Source organism: Mastigoproctus giganteus, chromosome 2, assembly GCF_048544385.1.
Source record: "Mastigoproctus giganteus isolate SK-2022 chromosome 2, ASM4854438v1, whole genome shotgun sequence".
In the NCBI taxonomy this organism is placed as follows: domain Eukaryota; kingdom Metazoa; phylum Arthropoda; class Arachnida; order Uropygi; family Thelyphonidae; genus Mastigoproctus; species Mastigoproctus giganteus.
In genome coordinates this window covers 127,187,152-127,201,448 of record NC_143576.1, presented here as the reverse complement: position 1 = coordinate 127,201,448, position 14,297 = coordinate 127,187,152, and the positions used below count along the sequence as shown (strand labels likewise).

At 36.4% G+C, this 14,297-nt stretch overlaps 1 protein-coding gene across 1 annotated transcript in view; it reads right to left on the bottom strand.

Annotated features, from left to right (window-relative positions):
* Positions 1-211: 211 nt before the first annotated feature.
* The window catches only part of roq (RING finger and CCCH-type zinc finger domain-containing protein roquin), a 711,471-nt gene continuing 697,385 nt past the window's right edge, over positions 212-14,297 (bottom strand). Inside the window, exon 25 of the mRNA XM_090390025.1 lies at positions 212-288. Within this exon, the coding sequence (XP_090246151.1) occupies positions 230-288 (59 nt within the window). The 3' untranslated portion in view covers positions 212-229. The remainder of the gene's footprint in view (positions 289-14,297) is intronic.

Below are 14,297 nucleotides of genomic sequence, written 5' to 3'. Positions count from 1 at the left end.
CAAAACTATATTATTGTTTTTCTAGTGGGTGTACTCACCAGGAAGCACAAATCTTCAGAGAATCTCTTTCTTCCCAGGAATACTGTTCTTAGAGTTTTTTGAAGAAACATAAAAACACTGGAAGAATGTATACACAATAAATGACAACTATTCCCAGAAAGAAAACCATTACTCTATGATACACAAAGTGATTGGAGCAACATATACAGAACCTACTAACAGGAGCATCTCAAGGAAAAACAGACGAATATGATGGATACATCCATCCACTTTGCCAGACCGTGACATCTGAAACAGCGAAACATAAGGATGCAATAGATATTTTAGCATAAAAGAATAAAATAAAAGAACTGAAAAAAAAAAAAAGAAAAAAAAAAGTAGTTAATCACAAAACAGAAAAAAAAAAACAAAAAAACACACACATTCAACAGAAACAATGGTTTGCATGTGAGACCATACCAAGCTCCACATGTTAGATAAACTTAACTTGTGCAGCAAAAGAATAATCCCCAAAAGTCCTTTAACAATCCACAAAATCTAAGAAAATACACATTTACAATAAGAATAGAAAACTTTCACAAATTCACTGAAAGAAATTCTGATGTATTTTTATCATTCAAACTGAACCTACCAAAAGAACAGAAAACAACAGGAGGGATGTTTCAATACTTTTGCACAAAAAAATAGCATGGCATTTCAAATCAGGTACAATTTTTTTTTCTCTCTCTTTTTTTTTTTAAATTGTTTACACGGTAATCCAAAATTGAAAAGTTAATGAACTGTGCTGTTAATACCACATATGGGTAAAGTGGTGAAAAGAAAGAAGGAATCGATTAATATTAGATTTTCAAATCTACAAAAATGAGAAAACCCAAAGTGCTTACATTAAATATACTTAATGAAACTAATTTTCTAAAGACAGTTCACCTCAAGAAAGCACAGAGTATAAATGTTGAAATTTTAACACCTGACAAAACACTTATGATATAACCTCGTTAACTGTAATACACGTGTTAATATGACTTAGAAACCTAAATTATCAAAGCTGAACACAATGGACCAGCCTAAAATAAGTTATGGCTGTAAGCTTTCAAATTAGAAATTAACCCAAACTTATAAAAAGTGTAACAAAAAAAAAAAGGACTATAGAAAAGAGAAAGACATCTTGAAAACTAAACATTTTTTTTTTTTTAGTAAAGCATGTCTTCTGAATATAAATGAAAATATAAGTCCTTAATATAAAAAACACTAAGGAACACACATTCTGAAAATACATTAATGAAAAAAAAAAAAAGAAAACGTAATCAGATAATTATAAGGAACAAACAATCAACTCAACATTTATTTCTCTTGGTCATTCACAACAGCTTATGGGTAATCATTTCACAATAAAATGTATTTATAACCAATAAAAGGGGGCCACAGAGAGAAGAAATGGCTCCTAACCTTGAATACTCTAATATTTTGGAGCTACAAAAAAGAGAATAAAGGAATTGCTCAGCAACTCTCTGGAGTGTAATGCTTGTGCCCACAAAGAAGGTTTTGGGATCTTCAATGCTAAAAATTTTCTTGGCAAATCTATAATTCCAATTTGCATCATCGGGAAGCATAAACTTGTCAGAAAATAAGTATTTCTGTGATATTTTCTAAACAACAGAAAATTTCAGAAAACATATATGGAAGAAGACTGTTCCAGAAAGAACAAGCTTAGAAGAAAAGTTCGGTTGGTGAGTATGAAGTTCAGTAAGTGAAGGAATGTTGGATGGCTGAAGCTACAGATCTACGTGATGATCTACAAATAAAGTAAAATTCAGAAGAATAAAACTTGTGGAAATAACTTCTTAATTTCTTATTATTCAGACATAAATACTATAAAAAGTATTTATGTCTAAATGATAAGGAATAGGGTAAATTAGAAAGAGAGAAGCCTGTCATTAAAAATCTGCTCACTTTTGAACAGAATCTGATAATGACATCTCACAATCTAAAGTAGCATTATTAAATCAGTCTTACAAGGAAGATCAGATTTAGGATTTGTATATGTTATTAGGCTGTCCAACAGATCAGTAATATGAAAAGAGAAAACCTAACTTTTTTTCTTTAAGAGGAGAGAAAGTTATTGATGTGATATGTGACAAAAAAAAATATAATAAAATAAACAATAAAAAAAAATAAATAAAACTACACTAATTAATTAAAAAAAGCTGTGTGTGAAAATTAAGTCTCTCAGATTGCTACAGTAGAGTATGCAAACTGGCATTTAAAGAGGCTAATGGAAGATCACGAAAAGTATTAAATTTTTATATGAAAGTATTGATTGTGATTATTTGTAAAGATTGTAAATAGAATTTATAATCAACAACAGATCACTCATATAAAAAAAAAAGTTTATATTTTCAAAAAAAAAAAAAAAAAACTTACTAAGACATTCTTTTATGCCTTAAAAACATCAACAAGAATTGCTTGAATTTTTCCACATTTTTCAATGGAATCTGATCACAAATGATAGATCTACTATAGATAGCACCAAAATCCATACTAACAATCAATTAAATGGGAAAGTTCAAGGTAGTTTAGGAGCTGGTTAATCAATTTTTCTATTATTTCAGAAAAATCTCAAATAAGGGCATCAGGATGACAACTACAAAGTAATAATTTAATTTCTAATTTTATTGGCTGGATATCGTCCATATAATTTGTTACATTCTGAAAAACTCCCTGTAATGTTTCTCCTAGATGAGAACAGCAGAAGTGATTGGAGGCACTGTACACAAAACATATTTGTAAAATAATAAGGGGAGTTTACCTCAATATAGTACATAGAACACTTCCATATGATACTCTCCAGAAATTAAAACGAAAAAATCGAAAACTTACATTAGAGTAAAAAATAAATAAAAACCAATTGAACACAATTCAAATAAATTTAACACAATTAAAAAGAATTAACGAAAATATTCAAAACAATTTTCTTTCCTGAAGCTGACAACGCTTTTCGACCATATGTCATGATCACAGGAATGAAAATTACCGAACAGGGTTGAACCTGAAACTTAAATAGCGATTATTCGTCTTCGCGCATGTGCGTAAAGGTCCACGCATCGGAAATCAAATATGGCCGCCGGACATTAACAGAATTCATGTGTAATTTAATTTCTACGGTTTCTGCAATTAATAGTCGCGTATAATTATGTTGAATATTAAGTAATTTGGCCTCTTTAAATAAAAAAGTATGTTTTTCGTTAATGGCATGAAAGGCTAATTCTGACGCTGCCGAACGAGAAGCACGAACTGAGGCTTCATTTTGATTTACACGAATATTCAGAGAAAATCGCGTCGAACCTTGGTAAGACTAGTTGCAATCACCGCAAGAAATGTTGTATACCAGATCATTAATTTGTGTTGCGAACGATTGTTCAGTATAGTGTGTAATTTCCGTATTGGCCTGGCCACAATTTTAAATTCAGTATCTTTAAAGAATCTATTAAGCTGTTTGCGCCACTGTTCGACATATGGGACAGAAATAAAGTATTTTTTTATATTACAATTGTTGGTTGGTGTAATATTTTGTATCCTATCCTTAGCCTGTACAAGAACCTGCTAGTTAATATTTGTATTTCTGAGCCCAAAGCAGATTCCATTGTTGAATCTTTAGGCATTTAGAAATTGATTAAAGATAATCGATCTTTTGTAGGTGAATGGGTGATAGCTATCGCGTCGAACCTTGGTAAGACTAGTTGCAATCACCGCAAGAAATGTTGTATACCAGATCATTAATTTGTGTTGCGAACGATTGTTCAGTATAGTGTGTAATTTCCCTATTGGCCTGGCCACAATTTTAAATTTGGTATCTTTAAAGAATCTGTTGTGCCACTGTTCAACATATGGGACAGAAATAAAGTATTTTTTGATATTACTATTGTTGGTTAGTGTAGTATTTTGTATCCTATCCTTAGCCTGTACCCTAAACCGGTTTATTGTGGCAAGGGGATAACCCCTGTTTAAGAACCTGCTAGTTAATATTTGTATTTCTGAGCCCAAAGCAGATTCCGTCGTTGAATATTTATAGGCATTTAGAAATTGATTAAAGATAATCGATCTTTTGTAGGTGAACGGGTGATAGCTATTATAATGTAGAAGCATACCGGTGTTTGTAGGTTTTCGATAGATGCTAAATTGGATTTTATTTGAGTTTCGAGTAAGCATTAATTTTGAGTCTAGAATGAATATTATTAAACGAATGTAAAATGTCTTGGATAGTACTACTATCCAAGTAATAACTAGAAAATCGTCTAAATACCTCCTATAGTATGTGATACGGGGGTCAAAAAGTTGGCAAATGTATATGCTCAATTGTTGGCGATTGAGCATATACATGGCTTGGCGACAATGACAATTTATTCTCACTAGATGTTACCTCGTTATATACAAATGTAAACGTTGAATACACATTAGATATTATTTGGGATACGTTAAATAAAAACTTGATACCGATTAATTATACGAAACTACCTATTAAGGAAATTTTTCACTTAATTAAACTGTTAGTTGAGGCCAACTATACATATCACCTTTTGAGACAAGGTATACAAACAAATTTTTGGATTACCAATGGGGTTGAGCCTGAGCGGCTTAATGTCAGAGATCTCTCTCTCAACGATTGAGCATATACATTTGACACCTTTTCGGCGCAGTATCACATACTATGGGAGGTATTTAGATGATGTTCTTGTTATTACTGTTGTTATTTGAGTCTAGAATGAATATTATAATTAATAATATTCATTCTAGACTCAAATTTACATTGGAAAGGGAGGATATGGATACAAAGTCATTAAACTTTCTAAAGTTCAAGCTTACTCGGGACTCAATAAAATCCAATTTAGCATTTATCAAAAATCTACAAACAACGGTATGCTTCTACATTATAATCGCTATCACCCATTCACCTACAAAAGATCGATTATCTTTAATCAATTTCTAAATGCCTATAAATATTCAACGACGGAATCTGCTTTGGGCTCAGAAATACAAATATTAACTAGCAGGTTCTTAAAAAGGGGTTATCCCCTTGCTACAATAAACCGGTTTAGGGTACAGGCTAAGGATAGGATACAAAATACTACACCAACCAACAATAGTAATATCAAAAAATACTCTATTTCTGTCCCATATGTTGAACAGTGGCACAAACAGTGTAATAGATTCTTTAAAGATACCAAATTTAAAATTGTAGCCAGGCCAATAGTGAAATTACACACTATACTGAACAATCGCTCGGTTCTTTCCGCGTTCGCAACACAAATTAATGATCTGGTATACAACAATTCTTGCAGTGATTGCGACTAGTCTTACCAAGGTTCGATGCGATTTTCTCTGAATATTCGTGTAAATCAACATGAAGCCTCAGTTCGTGCTTCTCGTTCAGCAGCGTCAGAATTAGTTTTTCATGCCATTAATAAAAAACATACTTTTTTATTTAACGAGGCCAAAATACATAATGTTCAACGTAATTATACATGACTATTAACTGCAGAAACCGTAGAAATTAAATTACACGTGAATTCTGTTAATGTCCAGCGGCCACATTTGATCTCCGATGCGTGGACCTTTACGCGCATGCACGAAGACAAATAATCACTATTTAAGTTTCAGGTTCAACCCTATTCGGTAATTTTCATTCCTGTGATCATGACATACGGTCGAAAAGCGTTGTCAGCTTCAGGAAGGAAAATAGTTTTGAATATTTTTGTTAATTCTTGTTAATTTTTAATTGCGTTAAATTGATTTTTAATTGTGTTAAATTGATTTGAATTGTGTTAAATTGGTTTTTAATTATTTATTTTTTACTCTAATGTAAGTTTTCGATTTTTTCGTTTTAATTTCTGGAGAGTATCATACGGAAGTGTTCTACGTACCGGGTTTTTTTGTTAAGAGGCCCAACGAAATATAGGCCCATCTGGGCCTATATTAGGATTTTGTTTTCCAAATAGAAGCCCATGGGCTTTTATTGGGGATAAATAATAATGCACTTTCTCATAACATACTGTATATCGATGCTCTGCGCATGCCCGAGATGTCATTGCAATAGATGTGAACTGCGCGTCTTTACTTGTTGTCAGAATATTTAACCCTAAAAATGGAAAATAAAAAGTCTAGTAAACGAAACTCATATACTATCCAGGAAAAACTACAGTTTGTGACACGTTTAAAAGTGGGGGAAAGCCAAAATTCGATATCGCAACAAACAGGCATTGACAGGAAAAATCTTCGCCATTGGTTGCAACAAGAAGCAGAATTATTGAAGCTGGTTAAAAAACGTAAACACAAACGTCTTCAGGGCACAGGAAGGAAAGCGTTTTATCCTGAAACTGAGAAAAAACTATTTGAATTTTTCAAAAAGGAACGAAATAACCACCGATCAGTTACCTATAACACATTGCGAAACTATATTTTCAAACCAGAATTTGGCCTTAAAATACCACCTGCTTTTAAAGTAAGCAACAAGTTCTTATTTGGATGGACCAGGAGACATCGGATTAGATCATGTAAAATAACTCATCATGGACAACTGGATAATCGCGATCCAAAGGAAACGCAGGAACAAGTAAAGCAATACTTAATTCAAGTAAATAACGCTACAGCAGGAATGACAAGTGATCGTGTTTTTAATATGGATGAAACTCCATGTTACTTTGACATGGCAAGAGATTGCACTCTTCACTTTGTTGGGAGCAAAAATGTTGATGGTGCGGATACAGGGTTCAGAAAAAATCTATGAGAAAGGAATGGGATAATTTAGTAAGAGAAGAAACTGCTGAATTTACTCCAAAAGGATATAGAAATAGACCATCTTACCAAAAGATTGTTGAAATGGTTATTTCTGCCTGTAATACAATCCAATCAAAATCAATTCAAAGAGCATTTGAATATTGCGGCATTGCTGCAAGAAGTACCAGCGACCAATATATTAAATCAAAAATTGCGAATTATCCTTGAAAACAATCATGGACTTGAAATTGAATCTGATGATCTGACTGCTAGTGATGGAAGTGATGAAGAATTAATGGAACTGGATGAAGACGTAAACAACAATTCTTCCACTACTAACTCAGATTTCTCTGATACAACAGGTTCTGAATGAAAATTACTAATATAACTAAATCTCTTCTTGCAATTATTATTTGTCTTATATATTTATATTTTTTTAAGATAATAAGAATAATTTTTAATTTCATACTGTTCTATTGTTGCAATATTTAAAATAAAAATAACCTTTCATTAATCGAATAAATGTTATTTAAAATAAAAATAGCTTTCATTAATCAAATAAATATTATTTCAAAATAAACCTGTTTCCTTTAAGAAGCCCATGGGCTTCTTAACGGAAAAACCGGGTACTATATTGAGGTAAACTCCTCTTATTATTTTACAAATATTAATATCAACGTAGAATGTATTGAGTATTACAGCTCTGATTCACACTATCTAATACACAAAACAAGTGTTTTGTTTAACAGGAATAACTGGTTTTATAGTCACCTTGCAGCTAGATGAGCATGAATGAAATGTGAAATACAGATTGTGTTGGCTGCTTCCCGTATCACATAACAGCTTACATCACATGTGTATAACAGTTGATAAAAAAAACAGGACTTAGTTTCCTAAAGAACTGATCGCTACTTACATAGTCTTAGAGTAGTTCTTGAAGTCACAAGTTATAGATTATTAATAACAGTATTAGTACTAGCAACATGATGTAGGCAGGCAAAGCTTATATAGTTGGGAAAATAGAAAAAAAAAAAAAAAAAAATCACAAACGACATTTCTCCAGCTCTTCTCATAATTTGTCCAATCCCTTCTTACATTTTTTCACACTACCCACTTCCAAAATAAATTCATAGAATACACCTCAGGTGTCCCTTCTACTGAAATAGTAGTGGTAATAAACACTGATTTTACTGTCACAAGGGTGGGTCACCTCTGCTCCCCAGTGTCAGTCTGTGCACATATCACCAGTGCTGTAGGACAGTTCTATATTATTTAAATATACAGCAGACCAAGTGAAAATATAAATCCTACTATTGAATATTTACAAACAGTTACAGATCTGCTAATGCAGATCTGTAACTGCCGATCAACCTTATGGCACAGCCGTGCAGATGGCACCAGGCACATACAATGAGCAAATTCTTATAGAATATATTGTTACCTCTACATTTTAGGTGTTAAATCAACCACACAACCTGCCTACTTTTAGCAGTACCATGTGGGACAGTGACATTGATATCATTCTTGTCACAACAATAGCACACAAAATTTCAATGTTTGTGTCCAGCCAGTATGGACTATATCAGATCACAGAACAATAACTTTTAAGTTAAACACAGCTACAGATAGCTCAACAGTCTCTACCAGATATAAGATGATAAAACCTAGAGAAAGCAAACTGTAACATCTTAACTGAACTTACAGCAGCTAAGCTGCAGAAACAGGAAAATGAGTGGTCTATTTAAACAACAATTATAGTCTGGACGACCATGCAATGACTATGGCAGAAATTTTTACCAAAACAATAAAACTGTCTATCCCGAGGGAAAAACTCAGGAAGAAAATAGTCCCCTGAACTGACTTTGCTCAGGAGAAGGGTACACCAGGCAAGGAGACATTTCTAGAGGGCCAGAACATCTTGGCTCCAAAATGAGGTTGATACCCTGAGAGATACCTATAGGGCTCTCAGGCACCAATATACTTCCCTCATAAGAGAAAAGAAAAAGGAATCCTGGTGGGAACTTCTGGAAATGCTGACCATGGGGAGTCGTGTATAGAATAGTGACCAACAAACTGCCAAGAGTAGACATACTTCAAACTACACTAAAACCAGACATAATCCCAACCCTGTGTTGGGCAGAGTCTGTTAATTAACACATTAGATACTATTATCTAGATTGAGACTGGAGATTATTCCCCTACTCAGAATGACATAATCATTGAGAATACACACTTTGAAAATGCCAATATAGAGCCTCTATTTACAGGTGAAAAATGGCATTAACACTGAATGAAAGGGTGGAGATAGTCCTTAGTGGTCATCAGATATGGACACAGAGGCAAGTGGCTGACGAGTTTAATGTTAGACATCCTGAAAGGAATCCAATAATGCACAGCGGAGTTGGGAAACTGGTGAAGAAATTTAGAGAGACTGGATCTGTCGCCGACAAGCCTCACTGTGATTGCCCTTCTGTAAGTGAAGACACTGGAATTGGAGTGATTGCTAAGTTTCATGCCAGCCCACAGAAATCTGTCAGACGGACCGGTGTTGAAATCAGATTACCCATGACATATTAAAGTAGGCATGACATTCTGAAAAAAGAAAAGTTTCATCTGTACAAACTTCAAATCCTGCATCATCTGACTGAGGATGATCCCGATCGACGACTTGAAATGGGTGAATGATTTTTGTGCCAAATTGAAGTAGATGAGAGTTTCTTGGAAGTTATGATCTTCTCTGACAAGGCGAACTTCTATGTAAATGGAGAAGTGAATAAGTAGAATTTCAGATACTGGTCGACCGAAAACCCTCATTGGTTCTTTAGCAGCAAGGAACAAGGGGCAGACAGATTAATGGTATGGTGTGGTGTATGGGACACACGTCATCGGACTGTTCTTTTTTGAAAAAACAGTGGATGGCAAAAAATACCTGAAAATGCTTAGGGGGTGAAATGGTATCAGAACTTGATTTAGGGAACAACCCAAATGGTTCATGCAAGACGGAGTTTCTCTACATTATGCAATTGGAATGTGGCATTGGCTCGATGACATGTTTCCTCATCGATGGATTTGGAGAGGACAAGTCGAGTGGACACCATGATCACCTGACCTTAACCCACTGGACTTTGCATTTTGGGGATTCCTGAAGGCACAGGTATGCTGTAAAAATCTGAGATCGTCTTCATCTTAGGGAGAGAATTACCAAGACTTGTGCTGCTGTCGATCCCAATATGCTGAGAAGAATCCAAACAAACATGGTACACCAGCTGAGAAAATGCATGGAGAGTCAGGGTGGACACATTGAACACATGTTGTAAATAAGAGTAAGAAGAGGTAGTTTGTTTGTTGTTTGTTATTTGGTTTTTAGGAGCATTAGCAACTAAGGCCATATTGCTCCGGGATATGCGGTCATTCCCTGACCTTTCCGCATCCTCCATATTTGGTGGTGACGGGCTCGAACCCCGGTATAATCAAGAAGCGTATGCTACGCACTGCTGCTCCTTCCCACCCGACTACAGAGGCGCCTTGAGAACAGGTAGTGTAAATCCCACAGGACACCTTATAGAAGAATTACAAGCAGCTTTAATTAAAACCAAAAACAATAAATGACCTGGATTTGACCTCCCAGAGGTGGAAATAATAAAACAATTTGCTGAAATTGCACCTGATAAACTAATAAATCTGTATAATCATGCATGACAGAGAGAAAATTCCCTAAAATTTGGAAAATAGCTGTGCTCAGGCTCATATTAAAGAATACTGAGATTAATTTACAATAGAATCTCACATACTACACTGAAGCAGGATACCATTCAAACAATCAATATGGATTTAAACAGGGCAACTCTACAAAGAATGCCATGCACAGCAGTAAAAAACACAGAGGAAAAATATATGTTAGCAATTTCAATAGACTTTGCTGGGGCATTTGACTCACTCTGGCGGCATAGTGTCCTTACGAGGCTCTGACAGACAAATGTCCCACAAAACCTCTATTAGTTAATAAACAGCTACCTGGTTCATACAAGGTTCCAGGAGTCGACATGCCCTGTGAATAAAGGTTGCCTGCAGGGCTCAATCCTTGGTTCTTTCTTCTGGAAAATTGTTCTAGATTAATTCCTGGCCCTGGATCTGGGCCCAGTGGAAAGTCTAGCCTTTGCAGATGATTTAATTCTTATTATAAAAAGAAACACAAGAGTAGTTGTAGTGCAAAGATGAAATGCTACCCTCATGCAACTGAAGGAGTGGACACAAATGCTCATGCTATCACTGGAAAAAAAAAAAATCTATACTTTTGAAAGGAAATTAAGGAGACCAGACCCCCTTCAAATTAACATTAATGGAATAACTATAAAAATGATATCAGAACTAAAATATCTAGAGGGTTGTTTCTGACTTAAAATAAATTTTTTATCCCCATTTGGCATACTTAACAAAAAAAAAAAAAAAGTGAGAAATCTTGCAGGTATGATTGCCAGGATCAGTAGGGCTGACTGGAGGTGCAAAAGAAAGATCCTAGCAATCATATACCAAGCAGTGTTCTTGTCTGTTTTCACCTATGCAGCCAGTGCATGGTTTACCCACATAGTCAGAAATAGGAACAAGTTAGAGACAATTCAGAGAACAATATTCCTCACTATCACCTACACTGCAGGTGCTGGCTGGCACTCTCCCACTTTATTTGGAAATAGCCAAAAGAACTTATATTATAGACTCAGGAAGGGCATATCCACAGAATTTCGGGGGATAGCCCTTGACACAGCCAATAACATCAAGGCTGAGAGAAAGAAAATAGCCACAAAGCTCAATGAACAATGGCAGTAAAATTGGGAGCAGGAAACCAAAGGTGCTGTTACCAAAAGGTTTCTGCCATAGGTGGGTAATGGTTAGTCCAAAGCCACCAAAGTACAAAGGGTACTAGGAAAGTTTTGCAATATGACGCAACAATGAATCACAGGAAGCTGCTTGTTGCTGCATGTTGAGACATGTTCATACGTGCATAGTAGCCACCGTGCCAAGTCGATGGGCTCAGTTATTCATTAGTAGTGAGAGTGTAAAGTGATTGCGATGGCATCGTGGTCACGAAATGAGATAAGGACAGTTTTGCGGTATAATTTTGCGTGGTTTAACCATAGACCAGTGCTTAGAAGAAATGACTCTTGCACTAGATGATTGTCCACATCGTACAACGATATACAGGTGGTATAGAGAATTCCAAAGGGGAAATTTCACTCTGGAGGATTTGGAGAGGCCGGGAAGGCCACGAACGTCAGTTACGGAGGAAAACGTTACTGCTGTGAGGAAAATGCTTGACGAAAACAGGCGAGTGACCTACCAACAGATAGAGGATACTTTGGGCCTAAATGCACCAGAAATTCGTTCAATTCTGCAAGATCATTTGCACGTGAAGAAACTTTGTTCTCTCTGGGTGCCGCATCAACTGACTGAAGAGCAGATGACACGACATGTGACTTGGTGCCGGGAGATGTTAAAAAAGTTTGATAAGGGACAATCTCGGTATGTGAACAACATCGTGACAGGTGACGAGACTTGGCTGTACTATTACGATCTGCCGACCAAGGCTCAAAACAAAGTGTGGGTCTTTGATGATGACGACACACCCGTAATTGTCAGAAAATCCCGATCTGTAAAGAAGAAAATGATAGCTGTATTTTTCAAATCGAGTGGAATTGTGGAACGTGTCGTTTTGGACACGCAGAAGACAGTCACAGCTAAGTGGTATACTGAACAATGCCTGCCTAAAGTCATTGGATCTATGAAGAACCTGCGGCCAAAGTCAAGAATGGACACCTGGTACCTCCATCACGATAATGCTGCAGCTCACCGCGCCAAAGCCTGCACCGAATATTTGACCACGACAGGACTGAAACTTCTCGAGCACCCTCCCTACAGTTCAGACCTTGCTCCCTGCGACTTTGCACTGTTCCCGCATGTGAAAATGAAGCTAAAAGGGAGGCGGTTTTCCAGTGATGAGGACATTCTACGGGCTTGGGACAACGAGTGTGCTTTACTCCCTAGTGAAACTTGGCAGAACTGGTTTAAAGATTGGTTTCGGAGGATGGAGAGGTGTATTGAATGTAGAGGAAATTACTTTGAAAAAATTAAATAAACAAAGCTGTATTGCAAAACTTTCCTAGTACCCTTTGTAGTATGCCCTGGACTCTTTACAACCTTTATATTGACAGGTCATGGCTCCCTAAAGGCACAATTAACTTCCTTAGGGCTGACTGATGAACCAAACTGTACTTTTTTCGAAAGTGAAGACTGGGCACATATTCTCTATGAATGTATAATTTATGTTATTAGCATTAGCATTAGTAGAGGCATTTGATGCAAGAAAGCAAGCTTATGCAGCATCAGCCAAAAAAAAAAAACCCACTTCCACTTCACCCCTCTGTTCGTTCAAAATACCTGTCCAGCTGAGCCTTAAACTTATTTAGGCTATCAACCTCCACCACAAGGGATGGAAGTCTGTTCCACCAACCAACCACCCGCTGGGTAAAGGCAAATTTCCGCACGTCTATCCTACATCTGTCTTTCCTCAATTTGAATTTATGCCCTCTCAGGTGATTTTTCTGAGCTAGAGGAAGAATCCCATCAGCATTGAGCATGCTTAAACCATTCAAGGCTTTATACACCTCTATCAGATCACCTCGCTGGTGCCTAGACTCCAGACACTGTAATTTGCAAAACTTAAGCCTTTCTTCGTAAGAGCACCCCTTTGTTCCATTCACTAATCTTGTTGCCCTTCTCTGTACTCGTTCCAGCAGCTCTACATCCTTCTTGAAATGAGGTCTCCAGACCTGTATACAGTACTCTAGGTGTGGCCTGACCATCGCCTTATACAATGGAATAATCACCTCCTTATCCCTGCTGGAAAAATTCCTGTATATCATTGACAATACTCCATGAGCTACTCTTGCAGCCTGTCTGCACTGCTCAAAGAACTTCATATCTGCCTGCACAACCACCCCCAAGTCCCTTTCATTCTCTACCACTGTCAGTGTAGTACCACAGAGTTGATACGTTGCTCTGGGGTTGCTGTTTCCCATGTGTAGTACTTTACATTTATCAATGTTAAACTTCATTTGCCACCTCTCAGCCCATCTGCTCAACCTTTCCAGATCCTGTTGCAGCAGCATAGTGTCAGTAGTGTCCTTGACAACCCTGCCAACCTTTGTATCGTCTGCAAACTTGGACATTAAGCCCGATATACCATCATCAATATCATTTATAAATACAGAAAACAATAATGGACCCAACACTGAGCCCTGAGGGACTCCACTAATAACATCAGTCCACGATGAGCAGTGTCCATTGATTACCACTCTCTGTCTTCTCCCCCTCAACCACCCCTTTATCCATAGCAGCAATTTGCCTCCAATGTCACACTGCTCCAATTTGTGTAGCAGTCTTCCATGTGCAACAGTATCAAAAGCCTTTCTAAGATCCAAGTATATAATATCAAAGTTATTCCCTGCATCCAGTTCTTTTGTGACTGCATC